The sequence below is a fragment of the Anastrepha ludens genome, chromosome 4, assembly GCF_028408465.1.
Source record: "Anastrepha ludens isolate Willacy chromosome 4, idAnaLude1.1, whole genome shotgun sequence".
Taxonomy (NCBI): Eukaryota; Metazoa; Arthropoda; class Insecta; order Diptera; family Tephritidae; genus Anastrepha; species Anastrepha ludens.
This window is the reverse complement of record NC_071500.1, coordinates 124,011,901-124,036,859: the sequence shown is the minus strand read 5'-3', so window position 1 is coordinate 124,036,859 and position 24,959 is coordinate 124,011,901. Positions and strand designations below refer to the sequence as shown.

The window sequence follows — 24,959 nt, the reverse complement described above, 5'->3', positions numbered from 1 at the left end:
TTCGCCAATACCTTGCCGTGACAATCAAACGTACAAAACTTTGTGGTTGGTCTAGTGCCACCACGTTTAATAAATGCGCCTTGGATTTATTTCTTTATTTAATTATTATTCGAAAATCCAGTAGGCATAGGCATTTATATGATACAAATTTTGGTTGAAACAAACAAAACAAATGCAAATTTTTAAAATCTCATTTAATCTGCATTTCATCGAACCAAACATAAATTAATAATATATGATGGATTCGTATAGAGCATGAAAAGCAGACAAAAATTAGTTTTGTTTAGTTTTTATGATATCTTTTGAACTATAATGCACTAAATAATTTATTTATTTATTTATGTTAAGCATACAACCGTAGGCTATTTTTAAAATGATTGACCTTAAGAATAGCTTACATAATTAAATCCGATATAAATAAATTAAATCCAAATGAAATAAACCCTGCATCATTTCAATTATTATCGATTTATTCGTTTCCCTTCAAATATTTTCCTTATTCTCACTGCATACTACTGTAATGTCAATTTTGCGTTTCCTATTGGTGTAGTTGTCAGTATTTTTCTTTCATTTATTATTTTCGTATGTACTTTGTGATTTTAGTTTCATATAATTGGAATTTCACCAATTATATAGCTATAAAAATTTCTAAAACAATTCGATTTCGTTGAATAAGTTTGTAGTGGTTTAAATGAAAGTGAAATTTATTGAAAATATTTAGAAAAAAGTCGAAAATATTGAATTGAAAAGAAAGTGAAATACTCAATATCGTCGACGCGGTCAGAAATCATTGAGCAAAGAAAAACGGCGCCATTTTAAGAATGTAAATGCAGACGGATAAATTTGTATGAATGACGGAGGCAAAGCAAAAGCAAAGCACCAAACAGCAGTATACGAATGCAAGCGTGGAAAAAAAGCAAACGAATAGTGGAAAAACTGGCAAAAGCAACAAAGGGAGAAAAGTGCCAGCAAATAGATGGAAAAAGTGAAAAGTGAATCTTTGTATTTTGATGTAGCTAATTTTTTCTTATGATTTTAATTAATTAGAATAAATAAAAATTGTGTAAGCGTGTAATGTGAGTAGATTAGTAGTGAATCAATTAATAAGGACTTAGAGTAAGTGTATAGGCAGAAGAGTAAAGAAAAGGCAAAAAAAATTGCAGCGCACGTAGAAAGAAAACGAAAAATTGCAAAACGTGTAAGTGCACGGAGTTATGTATTATTATTGTTGCATTATAATTATGTGCAGCACAAAAATATTGCTATGCGAATTCTCTTACTGTGAACATAAAATAAAAAAATTGAGTTAAAATTTCAATTTTTAGTAGGCTAACACGACGAAGGGAACTTTGTTCTTTTTATATGTGTGTGTTAACAGGCGTATGTATTCACTGGTAACGGTGCTTGGCGTCATTGGTTATTTCGTCGGACTGGCTCACTAGCTAGTTGGTTTTTGGCTTGGTGGTTTGACCTACTTTGTATAATAAGATTGGTGATGATGCCACGAAATACGGATAACAACGGTAGAATATGTTGATAACTATTTCATAAAAATTCCAGTCAAATTACTTTTTAACGGCTTACCAATTGCATTTGCGTCCAGTTTCTAAATAATAATAAGCTGCGGGTTCGCACCCCAATTCTCTTTGGCACACAAATTTGCAAGTATGCAAGCTAAAGTTGCAGCTGCATTTAATATTTGTCCTGCTTCATACCTCAGTTAATCCAGTATTGCGAAACAAGGGACCGCTCCGATTGGTATTGCTTAACTCGAGCTCACAGATTGTACATACATACATATGTATTTGCCAGTATGGGGACGACAGCGGGTACCTTTGAACAAAGTCGCTGGTGGTAAAATTTTACATTTATGACTACCTATGTATGTATGTGGTCTTTGTCACGACAGCAATTGATGGTACATTTTTCAATACTTAAAAATGGATTTTGCAAAGAATCTCATATCTAAAAATTTTCTTGAATCATTCATGCTCGAATTTGTCTCCTGATGTACATATAATACATACATATGTGTGTGCATTCTACGCACAAGAAACCAATATCTCCAAGCTTCAATCTGTGTACAAACTTCATATAATTTTAAAAAATTTACAATAAAAATCAGCTCTTAATTCAAAATTTTAATAATTTAGAAATCGTTCAAAAGTTGTGACAATTTTTTTCGCTGAAATGTTGAGCATTTTCTTCTTACTTTCCTTATAGAAGAAGGCTTTAAGTTTTCCTAATCTTACAATAAAAAAGTTTTATATTTAATGGCCATTTTTTTAAATTCGTAAACTTTTTGTGAATTTTGTACATTTCGTATATATGCTCGAGAAATACTGCGGGAATGACAGTCCTTGGCTGGATATAACGTTTAACGTCCGACTGTCGTGGAAACGGCATTTAATGGCAATTTTTTTAAATTCGCAAAATAATAGTTAAAGTCAAGGCGAATCTATTAAAGGTGGTATGAGTAAGTCAGCTGATTTGTTTTTTTCTTTCGCCGTGTCCATGTGCGGCTGTCAGCTCAGAATGAAACAAGGCGAATTCATTATTTTTTTTTTCTAGTTTCCAACAATTTTCTTTGACGATTCAACGTACATTACGTTGTTGTGGGACTAGTGCCACTACCTTTAAGGGGTTACATGGTTTTGGTCGGGTAAAAAAAGGCCTATTTTCAATATTTTTTTTCTATGTAAAAATTATTTATTTAATGCAAACTTTTTTCTGCCTTATAGATACGTTTAATGAATAATTTCTGAAATTTTCAAAAATCAAAAAATTAAAACTCCTCCATTGTGACATTATGAAGCTTGAACGAGGAAAAAAAAAAAAGTAAAAATTGGAATTTTGGCAGACAGTTTTGCAAAAAAATGAAAATTTCGGTCAAATTTGCTTGACATTTTTTTTTTTTTTTTTTAAAAAAAAAAAAAAAAACAAAACCCCTCGTTCAAGCACGAGTAAATTGTATTTCGAACAAATGTATAAAATTTCATCAAGATCAGTTGAATAGTTTTCGAGAACATTTGACAACGCGGTTCCGAGAAAAACGCGTTTAAAGTTTTGAGTAACAATAAAAGTGGCTTGGAGCGCACACATTCCAAAGGCTTTATCTCCGAATTTATTATTCGGGTTGACTTGAAAATTTAGGATAATATTCCTGAGATGTTGTAGAAATTAATAAGCCAAAAACAAATAAATCGATTTTTTAACCAACGAAACCCATGCAACCCCTTAATAAATTTGTCTTGGTTAAAGCTTAATAATTCATCGCGCTCCTATTATTTTGAACAGATGTATGTCTGCGTGCTGTCTGAATTATTTAATTTTGAGAAATTTAATTATATCGTCCCCTTAGTATAACAATAGCCTATGTGCTCATAGGCTATAATTTTTTTTTTTGTATTTTTGGATTCTCCATCGTCGATTTTATATGTGGTCAAAATTTTGTCAAATTCTAGTTCCACAAAGTGGGTCAAAACGTCAGTCAAAAAATAATAAATATTTACAGACATAACGAGATTTGAGTGAGAGCTACTTTCGACAAAAAGTTTGAAATTCATTTTCTCAAAACATCAAAAAATGTATAGGCTATTTTAATACTAAGGGGACGATATATCAGATAATCCAATATCTCCTCGACAGACTGATAAACCGTGGAAGGTGTTTCTGTCTTCAAAAAGTTCCTAATATATGGTTTCTCCTGCAATATATTCCTTGGAGAATAAATATGAACAGCCAGTCTTTTATCTTTAAACATATTTATATGCTTTATTTTATTAGCAGTGGGCATGATTATCCATTGAAAAATAATATTTTTTTTAATACCTAGCGTTTTTGCATTACTAAAATATGAGCAAATCGATAAATGAGCTAGGAGCAGAGAATGTTTTGGGCACGCAATCACAGGACGAGCAAAAGCAACCTGAATCCCCTGGTGAAAATGAGGTAAACTTCAGTACAAAAATGATTCACATAAACTGCATCTTTTATAGTTATATGTCAATTTTAAGGAATCCGATTCGATCACAGATCAGTCGAGCAGCTCTTCATCTGAATCTACTACTAACACACAAAACTCACAACCAAAGACTTCAAATTCTAAACGGAAATCTAATCCAACGTCTACGAAGTCGTGCTCCTCCACAGTAACACAATTCAGCGTTCAACGTTCCGACGTAGACGGCTTACGTATGAAAATTTCTGCTATACGCCCCACCACTGTGGCGAAATCTATTTCCAATATCAAAAATTATACCCCAACCACAGTGCCGGGAAGCAACCAAAATTGCTCTCGAAGTAGTAGTGAAAAAAAGCAAAAAGGCTCACTTAACGATAGGATGCTTTATAATAACAATAGCATAACTAAACCGCTGACAGTAAAACTTAATAATATAAAGCAAACTGTACAACAGTTAAAGGCATTGACAGAGCCTACGCAAAGACGGTGTTCAGTCGGCCCTACAGAGCACCAAACGCCGCTTAGTAGTACCGAAAAGATGCCAGTAGATGTTGTGCAGCAGAATATTGGCACTGAATCAATCGAGGCTCATAGTGGAATTGGAAATCCCAACAATGCTGAGAAAAGCACCACCGCTCCCACGACCACTGCGCATCCTATTACAACAGCACCCTCAATTGGGCTTCCATTGGCGATTCTGCTTCCACATGCACCTTGTTTAAGCGACGCTACTGCAGAATCTGGATGCTCAGAGGCTACCACAACTACGATTGCTGCTGGCACAGAGAAATCTTTGATGGGACGTGTTAGAGTTAAACGGAAAAAGGTAATTCTGCTGGAAAATTAATAAAAATACTAATATTATTGTCAGACTTACTCTAGATTGTTATAAGTGCATGCATTGCCCATTCTAATATGTTTACTTTAAAAATACAGGCACAAACCAAACAAGCGCTGGAATACAAGAAACCCGCTTTATCTGCGGCTGCATCTGTTATAAAGGCGGTACAGGCAAGTAAGCAACATAATCTCATGACGTACTCTTCTGATTCAGAAGAAGATGTGTCCATTTACAAGCAACAACAGCAACAGAAGCTACAAAAGCGTGCGCCGCGTCTCCTTCTTACCGCTATCAATACTAGCCTCGTTAGTGAATCACAAATAAAACCATTAGCTAGTAGTAGCACATCTGTGCTCGCAGCTGGGTCAGCCACTTTTAGTCATGGCAGTGATAACAGTGATAACGAACTAAAACTGGACGATGTTGTGAATGCGGCCATTAAACGAGTAGAGAGTGATTGCGACGATACACCAACTGGGCAAGAAGGATATCGCAAAACGCGTGCCAAGCGACTGCCACAGTACCAGTCGACTTTATTACAAGATTTCATGGAAAAGACTCAAATGCTCGGTAGCAGCACAGCATCAACAAGTATAGAGCAGAAAAGTCGTAATTTAGATCTGTCAGCGAAAACAGCGTCATCAGTTCCATTAAAAAATAAAGTAACCTCTGAGGTGATATCCAGTTTCCCTTCTACGAACTCACCATCCGACAGCATTGCTTCTTGTGGAGTTGCCGTTGCAAACAGTATAAAGAAGAAACGTGGAAGACCAAAAAAATCCACTGTAACACCAGCCACGAATACTGTACAGTCTGATGTGATTCCTGCTGCTCCCACACCGGTTATTGTGGCAACTTCCGCCACAACAACCACCGCAATCAGCGCGATTGTATCGAATATCAATGAGTCTGCTGACTCTGGGGTCATATCTACGACTAGTATAGCCACCGTCCAAAGCAGTACCTCGCCATCGCCAAAACTTCCATATGTCATGAGCAGTGGTAATAGTATTGCAACACGTTTGAGTGCAACAACACCGAGCCAAAAAAGGCGCCACCGTATTGTGGAACCTTCTGAGAACGGCCGACAACCTTCTGTTTCGCCTTGCAAAAGTCAAACCCAAGATGGTAGTGGGAGCTGCAGCGCAAACTCACCCAAACCAAAAATCGATATTGCGTATTTGGATAAACGTATGTATGCCGCCACGGAGCGCGTCCTCTACCCGCCACCGCGCAATAAGCGCCGTCAGTCAGTAAGCGTATCAAGCGTAAATACTCCCAGCAGCAAAAATGCAGGAAAATCAATTGCCCTGTTGGCTGGCAGTAATTCGATAAACAATCTGGTAGCGACTGTTTCTGCAAAAGTAATATCCAAAGAAGAGCTCCAGCTTGATCCTGTGTGGCGCAAAATAGATGTGAACAAGAAATTTCGCCGACCCAGCGTAAGTGGTTATAAAAGCGATGGGGGTGGTGGTAATCTAACTATTTGCAGTAAAATACTTGCCGCTAAAAGTGGCTATGTCTCAGATTACGGTTCCTTTCATGCGCGTGCGCCGCGAGATCACTCGGGCTACAAAAGCGATGCCAGCGGCAAGAGTCGTTACAGCATGAAAAGTTGTGCTAGCCGACGTAGCCGGGCCAAAAGCTGCGGCTACCGCAGCGATTATAAAGATGGCAAGGACGGCGCTTCGCTGAAATCATCGAAATATCGACGAAAACGGCGCTCGGCACTGATGCGCGCACACTCCAAGTCTGTGGGAAATTTAACTGCGAATTTGAATGACGTTGAAAAGGACATACTCCAATTGGCAGGACTTTCGCTCGGCCAGAGCAGCGAAGAGAGCAACGAATATGTTTGCAAGCCAAATTTAGAGAGCTTGCCAACGACGAGTGCGTCGAAGAAATATGGTGAAATTAACCGATTCATTGCAACGGGTGAATATTTTGGACGTGGAAGTAGCAACAGTGCGCTGACAAGCGGTGGTAATATATTTTCAGGCGGCATGCATGACAATGCCGATGGTAGTGGTTCGCAAGACGGCTATGGCTTCAGTCGCAAGCTTTTGCTGCAGCGTAAACATTCTTCTGGTATCGTGCGTGGTCCAGCTCACGAAATGTTACTACCGCACGCCCATTCTTCGCGTAAAATAAAGTCTCGGCGATCATCTGTAGCCAGTTACTGCAGCTCATACTACTCAAGCACATCAAAAGTACGCAGGCGGCGCAGGCGCAAAAGCTTTCTACGGTTTCCATCCTCTAGTAAAAGTGGTGCTATAATTGACTCAAAGCTACTTACTGAAATTGATATACTTACTAACACATTCAGCTCACGTTGCCGCATACAAAGCGGAGCCATCGGCAGCGAAAAGGCTACTGGTAGCAATAGCAGCAGCAATAGGGATAAAGTCGTTGCAGAAAGTGGCGGCAAGCAACAGGCCAGCAACTCTGCTGCGTTGACAGGTAGTTTGGGAAAGCGGGAACAGCGCGACAAGCGGTCGTTAAAAAAGCGCAAAGTGAGCGAAAACCAAGAGTATGGGCTTTTGTCGGGCAGCGCTGGTGGCGCAAGCAGCGGTGGTGGCTTTGGTGGTTCTACTAATGTGGGCGGTAGTGGTAGTGGCGCAAAACGACGACACAAAAAGGCAAATAGCAGTTCTAGTCCGGACGACCACAAGTTGCCACTTAAAAAGCGGCACTACTTGTTGACACCAGGTGAAAAGTCCACCGAGGCGGCGGCAGCTGCAGCAGTAGCAGCTAAACTTTTTGGCAGCACAGCAGTGGAGGCTTGGGCGGCTGCTGTAGCATCAACTAAATTAGCTTCTGCTAGTAAAGCGCAACACAGTCAACAGCAATTTGGCGCTATATGTGGCAGCTCGGCGTCGCTATCCGTCGCTGGTAGTACTCATAGTGGTAGCACGAAATCTTCGAAAACCGGTCTGACACCAAAGAAGCGTCACTTCCCTCAGCAGGAGGCGGAGGGAAGAGAGAGCGGTAACAACGCACCCAAGGGCGGTAGCCACAACAGCAATAGCTCGCCTTTACGAATTGCTATCGATAATACGCTTAGTCAGAAATTACTCGATATCAGTCCCATTTCCCTAGCGGGGAGCACAAAACAGAGCGATGTAGTGCACCGCAAGCGTTCACGGCTCGAAGTGCTTGTTTCGAAAATAGTAGCCACTAGCAGCAACACCCAGTGCCAAGGCGATGAAAAGGAATTGCCTACCGCGGTGCTGACAAAACAAAAACAACAGTCGCCCAGCTCACACCTTAACCAACATCAGTTAGCTGGAACACCGCCGCCTGGTGTATTCGAGCCCTCTGTTGCGCTTGAGATTCAAATACCACCGATAGTCAAATTAAACGAAACGTCGAGCGGGGTTTCGAGCATTCCGCCTGTCGTTGCAAAAGCTGAGGTTAATTCACCGCTTATTCTACAAGACTTAACTCCGCCAACTGTTACAACAGTCACAGCGAAAACTGAGAGTACCACAGCGCGAGTCGTTGAAACGTTGCTAAATAAATCGGGAGTATCAAGTTTAATGTTAAAACGTAAGCGCAAAAAGATCAATCGTACCGGGTTTCCAAATGTTCGACGTCGCAAAAAAAGGAAAATCAGTGAACAATTGTTGCTAGACATCGTGGAGGATACAGTACAACGTACACTTCCGCTAAAAAGGCGCCGTCGAGGCTTCGCCAAACAGGCTCCACAATCAATCGTTTCTATGGGGACTGGTGGCAATGCGACTCCGGTACCTATTGCCCAAGCACCTCCTACTTCAACTGGATTGTCCACGTCTGAAAAGCCATGTGATCGTGTACCTGTCTCCGGTGAGGCCAGTGATAGTTTCCTTGAACGTGCCAATCGCACGCCGCGCCTATCTGTGGTGGCTTTGGAGCGATTGCGAGGCACGCCAACACCCACAGCTTCAGCAGCGGTGGCAACGCCAGCGACAGTCGCGGAAGAAGTAATTGAGGAGCACAAAGAGAACTCATTTGTGCCGCGTAAGGGTCGTGTGGGACGCAAAACGAAAAGTATTAGTACTATTCCAAAAGCAGGAAATGAACAAACGCAACGCGCTAAATGCGAAGAATCGAGTGAAGCATCAAAAAAACCAGCTGAAAGTTGTGAAATATCGTCGCGCAAACCAAGAGTGATAAATATGCCTCCCGGTGGTAATCAAACTACAGACGTGGAAGCTTCAGCAAGTACTCCCAAAACGTCTAAGCGAATGAAGACCGCTGAGCCTATTACTGGGGTTGAACCCGCTAAATCGATTCCAGCTGAAAAAGTACAACCTTTGGCTACCACAAACAATGCTTTGCCCCGTGCACGTGGCCGCAAACCAAAATTGTCAGCAGCTGCCATTTTAGCCAGTACTTCTCCAAATTCCTCCTCCTTCACTCCAGGTGATCACCGAAAGAAACCTAAGGCCGAGTCGTCACATAAAAGTAAAGAGCCAGCGCCACTTACAAAGCAAACCAGGAAAACGGGAACTACTACGTCGAACGCATTGAAAACTTCAGACCGACCGGCTAGCTTTAGCAAATCAACCGTACACAAAATTATTACTGCTAAATCATTAGAGGCGAAAGTTAAATTACCAGCCGGTATCGATCCCAACACAAATTTCAGTTGCAAAATACGCCTTAAACGTCCCAGTACAGTGCAGCCCCCGCTTGCAAACGCATTTCGTCAAAGTATGGATTCCAACGGTGATGGCAGCAGTGTCAAGGATGTACCACAATCAACGCCTGAGGAAATCGTGATCGAAGCTGCCGCCAAAGATTCAAATATCGACTACCTGGAGCAAAACGTATTGCCGCGAAGCGAAACGCCCTTCATCGAATCGGAACCAGTTACAAGTGACACCAGTGATGAGAAATGCTCCATGACTACGAACGCGACGAGTGCAAGTAGCACCAGTGTTGCTGCAATACGAAAAGTTGCCCGTATTAAGAAGAACTACTTGCCTGCTGGCCTCTTATCCAACTATTTTAAAAAAATGCACACGCAGATTAGCGTTAAGAAGTCGGCGGAGAAAAAAGATGTTGGGCTGGCGCCAACAACTTCAATTGCCGCTGTCGGAGAAGCCAGTACTGACCACACTGAAAATAAAAATGACAACACAAGTACCCCGGCAGCGCCTTGTCTTCCACCACCACCCTATTGTGAGCAATACTTCCGGCGTACACAAATCGATTTTCAGTTACCCTACGATATTTGGTGGGCATATACTAACTCTAAACTACCCACCAGAATCACAGTACCTTCGTGGAATTATCGCAAAATACGCACAAATATATATGCGGATGCAGTGCGTCCCAATATGGCTGGTTTCGATCATCCAACCTGCAATTGCAAACCGGACCAAGGCTGTGGGGATAATTGTTTGAATCGCATGGTATACACCGAGTGTTCGCCTTCAAGTTGTCCGGCACGTGAAAAGTGTCGCAATCAAAAAATCCAACGACATGAGGTAGCACCAGGTGTTGAACGTTTCATGACCACGGACAAGGGTTGGGGTGTACGCACCAAATTACCTATTTTGAAGGGCACTTACATACTCGAATATGTGGGCGAGGTGGTGACCGAGCGTGAATTTAAGGATCGCATGGGCACCATTTATCTCAATGATACACATCACTACTGTCTGCATTTGGATGGCGGTTTGGTAATCGATGGCCATCGAATGGGCAGTGATGGACGTTTTGTGAATCACTCGTGTCAACCCAATTGTGAGATGCAAAAATGGTCTGTGAATGGATTATCGCGGATGGCGCTCTTCGCCAAGCGTAACATTGAGCCGGGGGAAGAGCTCTCGTATGACTATAATTTTTCGCTTTTCAACCCATCGGAGGGGCAGCCATGTCGTTGCAACACACCACAGTGCAGAGGAGTAATAGGTGGTAAATCACAACGCGTTAAGCCGCTGCTGATTGAAGCTAAGGTAAGAAACGCAATTTTAAAGTTTTTATATATTTCGAATAATTTTAATTATTCATAAATAATATTATTTATGCTTTCCCTAAGCCTATCGAGCCCACACAGAAAGATGCTCGCAACGGACGTCAACGTAAGCGGAAGGCTCGCAAAAACACCGAACGCATACACTCGAAAGATGTGGTGGTGGCGCATGTGCAGCAACTCTCCGAGAAGGAAAAGAAGTTAGTTAAACAGCATGGCATATTTTTGGTTCGCAACTTTGAAAAGGTAATTATGACGCTAGTTATGTCATATTTATATGTAATTTAATGTGCCATTCTCATTTCCGCCGCAGATACGTCGCTGCAAAGCTCGCCGCACTGCAAACACCACTGGCGAATTGAAGGTGAATGTTATTTCCAACATGTCACCGTCTACTTGCGATACAGCCTTCTCACCTACAAACTCCAAAAGCGTTGCCGCTATCACAAGTCGTCGGCCGTCTACACCTGCGTCGTTGGCTGCGCAAATTTCAGCGCTTCGGTCACCGCGTAGCATAAAAACGCGCGGTCTTACCCATGCCGTGCAGGACCCTGAAGTGGGAAAAATGGCTAAAATCTCTGTTATATTGCGTGATATTTGTTTGTCATTGGAAATGCTGAAAGACCCCAATGATAAGAAGCAGACGCTTGCAGCTTTGGCGCTTACGGATGCCAAACATACTGCCAACATAGTTGGTGGCGCTGGTGACACTGTTAACAATAGCAGCGTTAACGGTAACAAAAGAAGAAAATCACTGAAAGGGCAATCAAAGTCCACAACAATGGACTTGAAGGTGATGCAAACCAACGTCGAGCAAGGCTACTATAAAATTCCCTCAGAGTTCAATGCGGACATGCAAAAGGTGTTTGCAATAGCGCAGCAACATGCTGTAAAGGGTAGTCGCCAGGAGACAGCTTTGAAGGAACTGATCGTTGCTTATGAGCGCATAAAACAAGAGTCCTATGCCCGCATGCTAGAGATTGTCGGAGGTGATGAAGCAATTTTGATGGGTTTCATGGGTGATCAAGCAGTGTTACCTTCATCATCACAAGTTGATGAAGGAATCAACAAGATGGAATCAAATGCTTTCGACACGCCGATTCATGCAATAACTGACATCACCGCATCTGTTATTATTCCAACATCGAATGAGGATATAATCCGTTGCATTTGTGGCTTATACAAAGACGAGGGTCTAATGATACAATGTGCGCGTTGTATGGTTTGGCAGCACACCGAGTGCACCAAAGCCGACGTGAATGCCGACAACTACCTCTGCGAGCGTTGTGAGCCACGCATTGTAGACCGTGAAATACCGCTGGACGATTACACGGAAGAGGGCCACCGATACTATTTAACGTTGATGCGCGGAAATCTGCATGTGCGGCAAGGTGATGCCGTTTATGTCTTGCGTGACATACCCGTCAAAGACGCATCCGGCAATGTGGTGCCGAAACAAAAGCACACATATGAAACTATTGGCATAATTGACTACAATGAATGCGACATTTTTCGTGTGGAACGCTTGTGGAAGAACGAGGAGGGAAAACGTTTTATATTTGGGCATCACTTTTTGCGACCGCATGAGACATTCCACGAGCCGTCGCGTCGTTTCTATCCGAATGAGGTGGTGCGCGTGCCGCTCTATGAAATCGTGCCAATCGAACTGGTTATCGGGCGTTGCTGGGTTCTGGATCGCACAACTTTCTGCAAGGGCCGTCCAGTTGAATGCATCGATGAGACGCATTGCTACATTTGTGAGCTGCGCGTGGACAAAACAGCGCGTTTCTTCTCGAAAGCAAAGGTTAATTATCCGACTTGTACAAAAATGTATGCATTTAGGAAGTTTACGGAGAAGCTGAAAATTTCCAAAAGTTATGCGGTGAGTAGGGCAGCATTCCCGTTATTCGGTGCACTATTAAGTTCACACATTGATATTATGAATTTATATTTACAGCCCCATGATGTTGATCCAGCTTTGCTGAAATCGAAACGTCAAAAGACTGAGATTGAAACGGTCACTACTACAAGAATCTCAGCCACTAGGTCTGTGACGCCTGTCACAGCTGCGAGTCCAACAGAAGTACCTACAAGTGCCGCAGTTAGCAGACAGAGCATGAATAAAACACCACAAAATGGCGGCCGAAAACGGCAAAGCGGTGGTAGTCCAGCCCGGGTGCATTTGATTTCTCCAATAATGCCGAGCGTGCAGGTAGCAAATAAATTTATTAATTTTTGCATATATATAGTAAAACACAAATTCCATAAAAACTTTTACCATTACGTATTCAGACCATTAAACAAAAGCGTACGCGCTTAGAGAGTGTACTCAAGGCAATGAAACTCAAATGGAAGAATACTCAGACGGTTGTCACCGAACAGCCCATTGATTTATCATATTTACTATCTGGTCGCGGTGCGAGGCAGCGAAAAACGCAAATGATGCCATCGACTACAACTCTCAACCACTCAGCAACGGCATCGACTTCATTAACAACCACGCCATTATCAACGATCAATGTGTCGACTTAACGTATCGTGCCTAAAAAAGGTTCGAAGTGACAGGAAGCCTATGAGTTATATATTACATCATAGAGTTAAGTTATTTAATGTAAGGAAATAATTCCAAGTTTAATAATGAGGAACAAATGTAAAAATGTAAACTAACACACAAAGCACAACATGCGATCAACATAAAATATCTTATATGTATATGTATTATATAAATAGCAATTTAATATTTATAATTAACGCCTATTTGATATACATATATGCAAGTACATGCTTGTGTACATACCATACGCATGGGGAATCGCGCCATTTGTGTGACATTAACATACAGCGTGGCCGTTCCACATGAATTATTTGTTATTTTCTGTTTATTGAATATCATTATAATCATATTTTAGCGCATGTTTAGGATATTATTATAATTATTTAAAATATAGTAATTTAAGTTGTATATTTATTAATGGTAAAACTAATCGAGCAGTCGATTATAGACAATTTACACTTTCTTTATATCCAATATTGTTTTGGAATTGAATTATTTATTTTTGACTAACTTATTATTTTGTTTTAGTTATATCTTTTTTGAATATCTCGAACTTTAGTTATCTAGGGATTGTGCTTTTAGATACATTTTCCATACGGTTCTTGAATTGTTTTATTGCTTATTAGTTGTTAGCAGCACGTAAATAATTTTTATAAAAAATAATATAAAAATTGCCTTTTTTGCAAACTACTAACTGCTTGTCTATTTTTAGACTATGGAGGTTTCTCATATGAACTTGTTTTCTTCCATAAAAAATATGTTGTTAAACTATTGTAAAAACAAAAAATTAATTATTTCTCAAAATTTAACAAAAAATATATTTTTTCATCGGAGATTCAAAACTTGTGTATTTCTTATCTACGTATCTAAATTAGAAGATTTTAAATGTATGTGTGTATGCCACTTTATGAACGAAAATTTTAGTTTGGAAGTTAGATAGTCTGATCGAATTGACATTTCTCGCCTTATTTGTAATATGAACTTAACTGTATGGGGAATGATTGTGGAGAGACTAAAGTTTGTTCACACTACAGTCGCACAGTTCACTTCTGCATGCAGCAGTGTGTGAATATGGATTTGGAACATGATTCAAATATAGAAGGTTAGGTAAGTAAGCAGCTTTCTCGCTCCCTCTATTGAATCTTGGATTTGGGATACATGGCCCTTATTATGAGCAACATTCGATCTTCGACTATAGTCGAAAGTGCTGATCGAACGAATTTTCATTTGGTATTATGGTGCTCATTCGTTGAAGAATAGGACTATTGTGAATTTCGATCGTTCGACGCATTTACAATAGATAATTTTTTCTCAGCTGATACAGCAAATTAAAATAAAAGAAAAACCGATTGTGTTGAAATTTTTTGCTAACAACATTTTTAAAAGAAAAAAAAAGCATTTTTTGTGAAAATAAGTACAACGGAGTTAGGTTTCGACGATTCATCGGTCGATGAAAGATTAGTGGAACTAGCTAGAAGTAGAAAACAGCTGAGGGGCGCATCCAACCCCCTAGAAATGGCTTCCACTGAGTAAGTTTGGTATTTTCAAAATGTGTTGACGTACTTAATATTACAGAAATTTCCTTACAGTTTTTTAAAGAACTTTAGATTATATAAAGAGGCGTTTATGAACCTACTGTCCAGTACAGAAAACCAGTTGCAGCAGTGCACCCGAGCCAAGAGCTCTTCACTATTCTCCAAAAAAAGCAACACAAATTATTAATGTGTGTGCAGCTTTGCACAACATTTGCTTGTTTTATAATGTTCAACTTCCGGATGAAGAGTTATCCGATGAGACCATCAACGATGATGCTGAAAATATTGAAGTGGAGCCAAATAACGGAGAAGCACAAAACATAAGAAATGAAATTCTTAGAATATTATAGAAAAATCTAAAAAGTATTAAATAGAAACCTTAACGCCACAGTTTCTGTTTTATTTTTGTTATAAATTTTCTTTATTCAATTATTCGTCATTCGAAAAAAATATGTATTTTAGTTCCTCTACGTATTTCAGCCCTTGCCTGCCAAGGGAAAATAAAAATGTATTTCTATAAACATCACAAAAAAAAAAACCATTATTAACCTTAATCCATTTTGCTGCCATTCTAACTGGTGGTCCCAAGCAATCCAGCTCCGTTGTAAATTCCTCCAATTTTTTTGCTGCTTGAACTTTGGTGCAAACCCCTTTTGCGAATTGTGGATTCGCCTTTCTAATTGTTGTTTGGTACTCACGACTTTCGACCTGCATAATATTAACAAAATTAGTATATATTTATTATTTAGTTACTATAAAACAATAAATAATCGCAAACAACTTACATTTTAACAAGTTTTCCCACAATACGCTACACAATCGAAAGCAAAATTGCATTCGACTCTAAATTCGGTAAACAACGAAAATTTCGATAGGGTTGCACCGCTCATAATACCAAATTGACATTCGATTTTCGATCTTCGACAACCAGCGAATATCGAAGATCGAATGTAACTCATAATAGGGGCCATGGTATTACAACTACGACGATTCTAAAATGCTACTTAGTTCTTAACCCCTTCGGGCCTCATGTGCAGAATTATGCACATAATGTTTAAAGCCTTATAATATTTTTATTTTACTTTGTTGACAACACTTGGGACCTAATGTGCATAATTGTGCACATGCCGTAAACTTCGAAAAACTTGATAAATATGTATGATTTTTCACACATTTGTTTTTATGATGTCATTCTTACTAATAATTAGTAAAAAAATAATTTTATTATCCATTAACAATAATTCAGGTCTGAAGGGGTTAAGGTAAATCTTAATCATCATCGTCATCATAGCATCACAGTTCGGAGTGATCCAGTGGCGTAGATAGCTTTTTGTGATGGGGGGGGCGGGGGGGGGCGGCGGGGGGGATATAATTTGACAATATCTTTTTTTTTTTACATTCAATATATTTTTATCGGTTTTCTTTTTCCATAATCATTTGAATCACTTACCATACTCTATATAAACAAACAAAAAATTACGGATACATTTTTTTACTTGGATGCCCTCAATATGCAAAAAATTCTTGCATCAATTAAAGAAGAAAATCAAGTTTTCGGGATTTCTTCGATGACTCATCTATGACTTCATCAGCTGTGATTGGAATATCATGATGAATAGCTAGAGCAGTCAATCCTTTCAAGCGATCCTACAATAAAAAAAAGAGACAAAAATAAATGTCTAATTTTGTAATAAAATTTATAGATCTTAGAGAAAAGATTCAGATCTTAAAGAAACTTACTTCTTTTGTCGTGTTTCTCAAAATCGTCTTTATCCATTTCAAACTAGAGAAAGTGCGGTCCGCAGTAGATGTTGATACTGGTAAAGTAGCTAATATCCTTAGCAACACATTGATATTCGGAAAATTTTCTTCTGGACAATGATCAAGTGCATCCAATGAGTTTCCAGGTTTGATATCGCCTTTACGAATTAAATATCTCTTCCACACTTTTAATTCGACAAGAACAGCATGTGGCCCCGTAATGAGAAATTCCTGGTAAAACTCGACTGTTTTGATGAATTTATCAGCTGCTTTGTCGATTTCGTTCAAATCACTCTTGAATAGGGCCGAAAATCCTTCGAATATATTTTCATGTTTGGTAAATCTTTCTCCAAGATCCACGATATAAAAATCTAGAAAAGGATTGAACGCTGTCACACGAAAATAATCTTCCGTGCTTGGAACTTCAGGATTTGCTCAATTTTTTTGTCTGCGCGCTATTCTTTTGTGTTTGATCTCAATGTCAAGATTTTCAGCAATTTTTTTCGAAGCTTCGTAAATTGCAGAAAAAGCGTCTTCTTTTGCGCGAATCTTTTTTACTTCCTCGCGCAAATCTTTGGCGAGATCCCCGGCTTGGACCAAATCTAAATTAACCTTTTGCAATTCACGACTCAAAGGTAACGAAAGTTGAAAAATTACATTGATAATATGTAAACATATTAAAAGTTCGAAATCTCATTTTAAAGTGGTGTAAATGATGTCATACTGCAAAAAGGTTGAAGGCATTTCGAGAAATGAACGCATATACATGTATAAGTACAATTTTTCAAAAATTTTAGTTTCAATTTCTCATGGGGGGGCCTGATTGATCCCCTTGATTCCCCCCCTATCTACGCCACTGGAGTGAACCATTGCTTCCGTTACAATTCGGATCCACGGCATATCTTCAGATTTAAGCAATTATTTCGGTTCTGCGGCTTTTTACTTGTAAAGCAGAAAATAACAGACTTAACAGGGATTGTTTTTTTTTTTTTTAAGTTTTTATCACACATTTCAAAAAACGGTAAATATAAACAAGAGGTAATTCAACATTTTAACCTCTGAGTTCTTTTCTAGAGAATTGGTGAATTTTTTCTATTCGACGGCAAAGGCTCATATATGTAAAGCTAAGATTTAAGATGTTTAGAGTATATCAAAAGTGGGGGCTCCCTGCCGTTTTCCTAAGATATAAAATCCCAACAACGTGTTTCTGTTCGGCATTATGCCAATAAATTTAATCTATGAAAGAAAAATCGCTGGACATAGATCCCAGTAGGGTTAAAAACGGTTAAATATAAGCAAATAGTTTTTAAAAGCAATACATTTTTGGCGGATTTGTGTTTGCCCCAACACTAGATTAACTTTGACACTGACACCTGTACAAGTGAACGCATAAGTGAAAAAATGAAAGTCGCAAAAAATGGCAGCACTCCACATGGTTGACGTTTGACAATTGTTATTTCTACAGCTTGTAGAATTACAATTACCTTTTCTTTTTCCTGCGTTTTGCGTGTAGCGAGTAGTGAAGTAATTGCATTGAATTTGTGCAAAATATCATATAAATCTTATGTAGAGCGGTGGTGAAATATTACTTTATCAGCGGTAGCCACTTTTCCGTGAAGCGCTACTAAAATTGCACAGAGGAGAATTCATTGAATAGCAGCGGCCGAACTGTATCTTCAACAGCGCAACAGTGTGGAAACTCAGCGTGATCAAATAGTGAATGTTAGTTGGTTACAGTGAAAGTATATAACGTTGCAATAGTGAAAAAGTGTGCAAACGGATAAAAATGAGCCAATTCACGCATATTTTACAACGCGAATTTCCAGTCATTGATAATGAATTAAAAGATTATATAGAAGGTGAGTAAATCGCTGCGAGCGTAACATTCATCTTATGTATGCATTTGCTGTATAGGTGTACTCTGTGGCAGTTTGGAGGATTTTGAGTCATGCGATGACATATATGAAGCAGTGGGTGATATTCTCCAAAGCATTAATACAGAGAAAACCGAGGATGATATCAGGTTTGCTATATCAAATTACTTAAACTAAATAAAATAAATACATTGGTTGATATTTTCTTTATTCGTAGAGAACTCTGTGATGAGTTTTATAACATTATCAAAAAGAATACGAAGAATGAGGCACGCAAAGTATTAAATGCACCCGTTAATATTGCCGCCATGGCCAAAGAGATGGAAAATGTTGACAGGCATATGCAAAGCATATGGCTCACTTCGAAGGATGGGGGATCGGTATGTTACATTTGTATTATATTTAAAGAAACAATTATGGAAAAATATACATTTCGAAATGTAGAAAGTTGACAGCAAGAAATTGGAGAAGGCCGAGGCAAAGCTACAGCAAAAACAGGAAAAAAGGCAGGACGTGGGAAAATCAGTGGTGGCAGCACCCGTGAAGCTACAGACTGCTACCGCTTCGCAAGTGCTCAGCAAGAAAAATACAAAAATGGAACAGAAGGGCACCAATCGCTCGATGGATATAAAAATCGAAAACTTCGATTTGGCATTTGGCGACAAGTACGAAAATACTTATATAATCACACGAAACACCATCTTATATACTTTTTTTGCAGGGTACTGCTGCAGAACGCTAATTTACTGTTGTCTTGTGGCCGACGATACGGTTTGGTCGGCCGTAACGGTTTGGGTAAAACTACGTTGCTACGCATGATCTCTGATCGCCAATTAGCTATACCCTCGCACATCAGCGTACTGCATGTGGAGCAGGAAGTAGTGGGTAATGATACCAAAGCCGTTGATAGTGTTTTGGAATGTGATTTAGAGCGTAATCGGTTATTGAACCGCGAAAAAGAGATACTTGCCACATTAAACAGTGGCGTGCAGGACACGAAATTAAGTTCCGAATTAAATGAAGTATATGCACAGTTGCAGAACATTGAAGCTGATAAGGCGGTGGCACGCGCTTCTGTTATATTACGTGGTTTGGGCTTCGATGCGGAGATGCAGCAAAGGCCGACCAAATCGTTTTCCGGTGGTTGGCGTATGCGTTTGGCATTGGCCCGCGCGCTTTTCTCCAAACCCGATCTACTATTGCTCGATGAACCTACCAACATGTTGGATATCAAAGCCATCATTTGGTTGGAGAATTACCTTCAATCTTGGCCGACAACGTTGCTAGTTGTCTCTCACGATCGTAACTTCTTGGAAACTGTACCAACAGATATCATACATCTACATTCCCAGGCTCTTGAAGCTTACAAGTGAGTTGATATATGAAATAAAGAAATGTGCCTGCTCTGTTGTATGCTATAAGTTTATTTTTCTTTTAGAGGTAATTATGAGCAGTTTGAAAAGACAAAGACCGAAAAGTTGAAGGCCCAGCGGCGTGAGTACGAAGCACAAATGGCACATCGTGCGCACGTGCAAGAATTTATTGATCGCTTCCGTTACAATGCAAATCGGGCTTCGTCGGTGCAGTCAAAAATTAAAATGCTAGAAAAACTGTAAGTCTTTGAAATCTTTTTCTGAATTTAGTCATGTCACAACGGTGTGCGCTGCTAGTTCTTAATGCCCTTTATGGAATATATTCATAGCTAATATATGTATTTCCTTTTTTATTCAACACCCCGTTCCAGACCGGAATTGAAACCTGTTGAGAAAGAAACTGAAGTTAAACTGAAATTCCCCGATGTTGAACCATTAAATCCACCGGTCCTAGCTTTATCCGAAATCGAATTTAGATACAATCAAGAAGATCCATTGCCCGTTTTTAAAAATGTGAATCTATCAGCTACCTCCGATTCTAGAATTTGTATTGTAAGTCAAATTTTGAAAGCATTATTTCCTAAGCAACTTCATACACACATACATATGTATATGCAATGATTTCTAAGAATTATGCATTTTTTCTAGGTGGGAGAAAATGGCGCTGGTAAAACAACACTATTAAAACTCATTGTTGGTCAATTGACCACTATCCATGGTAATATTGTGTCACACCGTGGTCTACGTATTGGCTACTTTGCGCAGCATCATGTCGACCATTTGAATATGAATACCACCTGTGTTGGCGTATTGGCCGAACTCTTCCCGGGACGGCCGGACGAGGAATATCGCCGACAATTGGGTAGTTTTGGAATATCAGGTCCATTGGCTTTACAAAGCATTGCTAGTTTATCAGGAGGACAAAAATCGCGTGTCGCTCTGGCAAAAATGTGCATGGGTATTGTATAAAGGAATGTGAATTTTTTTTTTTTTTTAAATAATGCGGAATTTAATTTTTTAGCCGATCCTAACTTTTTGGTACTTGATGAACCTACAAATCACTTGGATATTGAGACCATTGATGCCTTAGGAAGAGCGATTAATGCATTTCAGGTATATTTATATTTGTGTTGATGTAGTTCTAGTTTTTGTTAATGTTATTCTTATCTAATATGTAAAAATGAAGTATGCAAGGTGGGAGATATGATAAGATACGTAGCAGAGGTATGCACTTCGACATTAACCCCCTTTTGGGCACATGGGTCAGGCCAGACTTTTTCGACTTTGTACGAGAATTTAACATATTTCTATTATTGCTAAGGACTTGAGCTTCCAGGTTGCTTCCTAAAATTTAATTTTCTATCGATTTATGGATAAAACCTATTAAAAATGATTCTCGAACACCGCTCTTCACAATACCTCCTGCAACTGATTTTTTGAAGAAAATTAGGATGCCACTATACTGGGCTGAGTTGAGTGGCCGTGCAAAGCGAAATGCATATAAATAAATTATATTATCATGAAGGGAAGTGATTTCTGAAATACTCGCTATCACTTAAATCGCCCTGCGGCATTGTTGCTTTCGCCATGATAAGTCTACGTTACGCGAAAGCACTGATTTATATCGGCCCAGGTTCTCGGTCAAGCAACAATCCCTAAGAGTGCATGCGGACTGCTTTATGCTTTATCTTAATCGAAAATACTAAACTTAGGTAGCACACAACAACAATGCTAACGGATAAACAGACTTATGCCTCGCTTTTCATATCAAATGTATAAATTATTTTAGTTATGCAAATATGAAAAAACAACAACATAAATTGCGCTAATCGAATCTTTTACACTCTACAGGGTGGCGTAATTTTAGTATCTCACGACGAACGTCTCATTAAGGTGGTTTGCAAAGAGCTTTGGGTGTGCGGCAATCGTACAGTGCGCGGCATGGAAGGCGGCCTGGATGAATACAAACGCGAAGTATACAAAGAAATCGAAGCGGCGAATAGTTAAATTGAATTTTAGTGCAAAATTGTACTTTGTATTTATTCTAATTGTAATGAATGCTCGTGCACTGCAAAAGTAAACTGCACTGATATTGATTTTACAATTGCATATAAATTATTAGATTTCATCCATATGAAAAAAATAAAATGAAAACAAGCGGTAAACGCTATAAATGTTATTTTCTGTTTTTATTATGAAAACATTTCGTTGTTGTGACACCTTCGTATCGAATTTATTTATTGTAGGACAATTTTTTGTCTAAGATCATTTCAGTAGTAAGCTCAACACATATTGAACTATGTTAAATTCGGATGCCCGAAAAATGTTTTCAGTTTGTGAAGGTTCCGCTTTCGACTGCGCCTTTGATTTACCTCTGCTATAAGGGAGATCCTCGTTGGAAAGCATTTTGTGAGCTACACTTCTATCTGAGAGTTTTAGCGAGATCAAGCTAGTTGTTCCTGTTGTAGCAGCATAAACATTCATATTCATATACGAGAAATGCTGCTGAAGCGACAATCCTAAGTACTCGGATATAAAGCCGGGTGGCTCCGCTAACGTAGAACCGACTGGTGGGAACGTTACTAAACTAGGTAATAATAGCATCTAGGTAATAAAAAGGAAACTTTCGTTCTGCATTTCACCATTTTTTATTTATAATTTCAATATACTTGTTAGTTCCCAACAGTAAGCGGTAACTTTGAGTTACATGCATTATTTTTATTCAGTTCCTGAAGTGCTAAGTGCAATATTTTATAACATATGAAGCTATTTCTATATATTTATATGTTTATAAAGTTTCCAAACTATTTTTCAATCAAAATATGGTGCTTTATAGTCGTCTCTTCAGCGTTTAAGCCTTACAAATGCCAATGACACCGCAACCAAGTCGTGCACCAGCATTGCCTGTCGACTTGCTCAATTCGTGACCACCTTTGCCCAAGTCATCAGGATCAGCGTGCACAACAATAGTGCGTCCAACGATGCTGTTGGGGCCAAACAGTGTAATCTGATTATCGCAGATATCAACCTTCAAGTAAGCGAAAGATTAGAAACCGAACAAAAAAGTTTTAATTTAAGTCATTGAACCTTTGTCGAACCATTGCCACTGGCTTCAATGTTGCCCAAATCGCCTAAATGGCGGTTTTCGTCGGTTGGTGCTCCATGCTCTTTTCCAGCTGGATTGAAATGGGGACCAGCCGATGTGCAGCCGTTGGTGTTGTCTCCAAATTCATGCACATGGAAACCATGTAGACCCTTGGAGAGTCCCAAGACCTCACCCGACACTTTTACAGGCGAATTAGCATTCTAAAATGAATGACAGAAAAAATTTAGTATAATTTATGCAAGCAAATAAGGTAATGATAATTTTAAAAATAAATTCGTGAGTCGTCCAAAGATCTATTTTATACACAGTATATAAATACATATCTTCCAATCCAATTCAAATTAGAAACCGCTACATTCCTGGAGTTATACGTGCCGCTGACGATCGTAATAAATTAGCATACATTATAATAAAAGCCAAACCGACACACATATAAATACAAAGTAAGTATGTGAGCAAGGCTACATATAATTTCGCAATATTTCTTTAAATTTGATAATACAACTAAACATTTCAGTCTCATTCAAAATAAGCATTGCACTTAACCACAATCGCGAATAACGATACTTCAAAAACCTTACCGCACTCTACGAAGTACTATCACATCCTCATCAAACAGATAATTAATTCTACATTTTTGTTGTAATAATCTAACACTACAAATGCTTATTCATGCTGGATATTATTGTATTTGTACTTTGATAAATACTAGTTCGGTTTCCGAATGTAATATAGAGCCCTACTGCAGCCGCCGGTGGCATGACCTTGGACCCCAATAGAACCAAGAATCTCTGATTATTCAGCTCACTCACCTCCTGCACGAAGAAAACGGTACCCTTAGCATCACCGTTAATTACACATACAGCTTTAGCAGGCATTATTGAATGTTTTATATATTCTGCTGATTCTGACAAAAATAATTTTCTCCAGCACGAAGTTAAACGCGATAAGCTATATAGTCGATTTAAGACCGAACTGATTGCATGTAAATCGAACAGTGCTTGGAACAGTACTTGGAATAAATAGCAGCGAATTGCAGGGTTGCATTGTTACATCGCTGCTATTCACAACAATTTCGAGTGAGTGCGGGCACAGTGACCGACATACCGTACTCCCCAAGGTGGATTTATTAAGGTGACAGCATTCACCCAGCTGCATTTTTCGCCGTAGGTATGGCTTACGTCAAAATGATATGCTTTGTTTGTATGTATTGGTATGTTTACATTCGTATGTTTACATTTGATTACGATTTTGACGTGATGCTTGGACCAAACGCAACAACAAATACATGTAGGGTTTTACTTATATGTGTTTGCTGTCATCTGTAATAAATTCGCCTTGGTACTCCCTTACCGCAGCCACTAAAGAGCACAAAATTGAGCAAAACTCCTCTCGTAGAGAACAACTGAGTTCCTTTAATTACATATTTACACAATACATCGGTTTGAGTGTGTATGTGTTTGGTTGTATCTACACAATGTTGCCATTGATATTTTTGCTTACACGCTTTTTCCAACCAAAGCCAAAAACCAACAAATGCAAATAATTCATTTAACTATAATTAACATTATTCAACATTGTTTTTAAGTTATTTTAACAAAAATTAAATGATTTCGAAATGTACTGCTTGGCAACACTGTGCAGTGAGAGAGCAATCAGCTGACAGGGTTCTACGGGAATTTTCAAAAATCCTGCGGTAAAATCTACGGTACTACAATACGGAAGGGAAGTAATTTTTTATTTACATGGGGCTCTCATTAGTTTGATCGTAACAGCTGACAGGGGACTGCGTTTATGTCGGTGACTGTTTGCAGCATATGAAGAAGCAAAGGAAAACGGAATGTTCGAGTTGCTATACAACCGCTGTGGTGCTCGATTTTTCTGGCAACTTTGGCAAAAGTGTAGGGTTCTAATTGTCCAAAATTCGGTCATAGTTGTGCACAAAGTCTTTTAAATCAGCATCATACAATTTTTTTACGATTGCTG

The 24,959-nt window shown here is 39.1% G+C and overlaps 3 protein-coding genes across 8 annotated transcripts; 2 read left to right on the top strand and 1 right to left on the bottom strand.

The window, feature by feature from the left end:
* Nucleotides 1–570: 570 nt before the first annotated feature.
* Nucleotides 571–14,230, top strand: LOC128861022 (histone-lysine N-methyltransferase ash1). 6 transcript variants are annotated; one of them, XM_054098890.1, is made up of 8 exons: nt 571–985; nt 3,836–3,951; nt 4,017–4,790; nt 4,901–10,753; nt 10,837–11,016; nt 11,084–12,652; nt 12,728–12,982; nt 13,063–14,230. In XM_054098890.1, the coding sequence occupies exons 2-8, from the start codon at nt 3,856–3,858 to the stop codon at nt 13,300–13,302; spliced, it is 8,967 nt and encodes a 2,988-aa protein (XP_053954865.1). In that variant the 5' UTR covers nt 571–985; nt 3,836–3,855; the 3' UTR covers nt 13,303–14,230. The 6 variants fall into 6 exon arrangements, with proteins under 6 accessions (XP_053954865.1, XP_053954863.1, XP_053954864.1 ...); XM_054098888.1 differs by having other exon boundaries at nt 571–992; XM_054098889.1 differs by having other exon boundaries at nt 571–1,012.
* A 3,841-nt stretch (nt 14,231–18,071) lies between these two features.
* On the top strand, nt 18,072–22,046 carry LOC128861019 (ATP-binding cassette sub-family F member 3). The gene is made up of 10 exons (XM_054098883.1): nt 18,072–18,479; nt 18,535–18,643; nt 18,712–18,874; nt 18,939–19,159; nt 19,216–19,863; nt 19,933–20,106; nt 20,239–20,419; nt 20,516–20,825; nt 20,889–20,980; nt 21,719–22,046. The coding sequence occupies exons 1-10, from the start codon at nt 18,407–18,409 to the stop codon at nt 21,872–21,874; spliced, it is 2,127 nt and encodes a 708-aa protein (XP_053954858.1). The 5' UTR covers nt 18,072–18,406; the 3' UTR covers nt 21,875–22,046.
* Nucleotides 22,047–22,491: 445 nt separating this feature from the next.
* LOC128861021 (superoxide dismutase [Cu-Zn]) lies at nt 22,492–23,981 on the bottom strand. Its single transcript, XM_054098884.1, has 3 exons — nt 23,786–23,981; nt 22,955–23,173; nt 22,492–22,895 (listed from the first exon to the last, which is right to left on the bottom strand). Exons 1-3 carry the CDS (start codon nt 23,849–23,851, stop codon nt 22,719–22,721), a joined length of 462 nt encoding a protein of 153 aa, XP_053954859.1. The 5' UTR covers nt 23,852–23,981; the 3' UTR covers nt 22,492–22,718.
* Between the last annotated feature and the right edge of the window lie 978 nt (nt 23,982–24,959).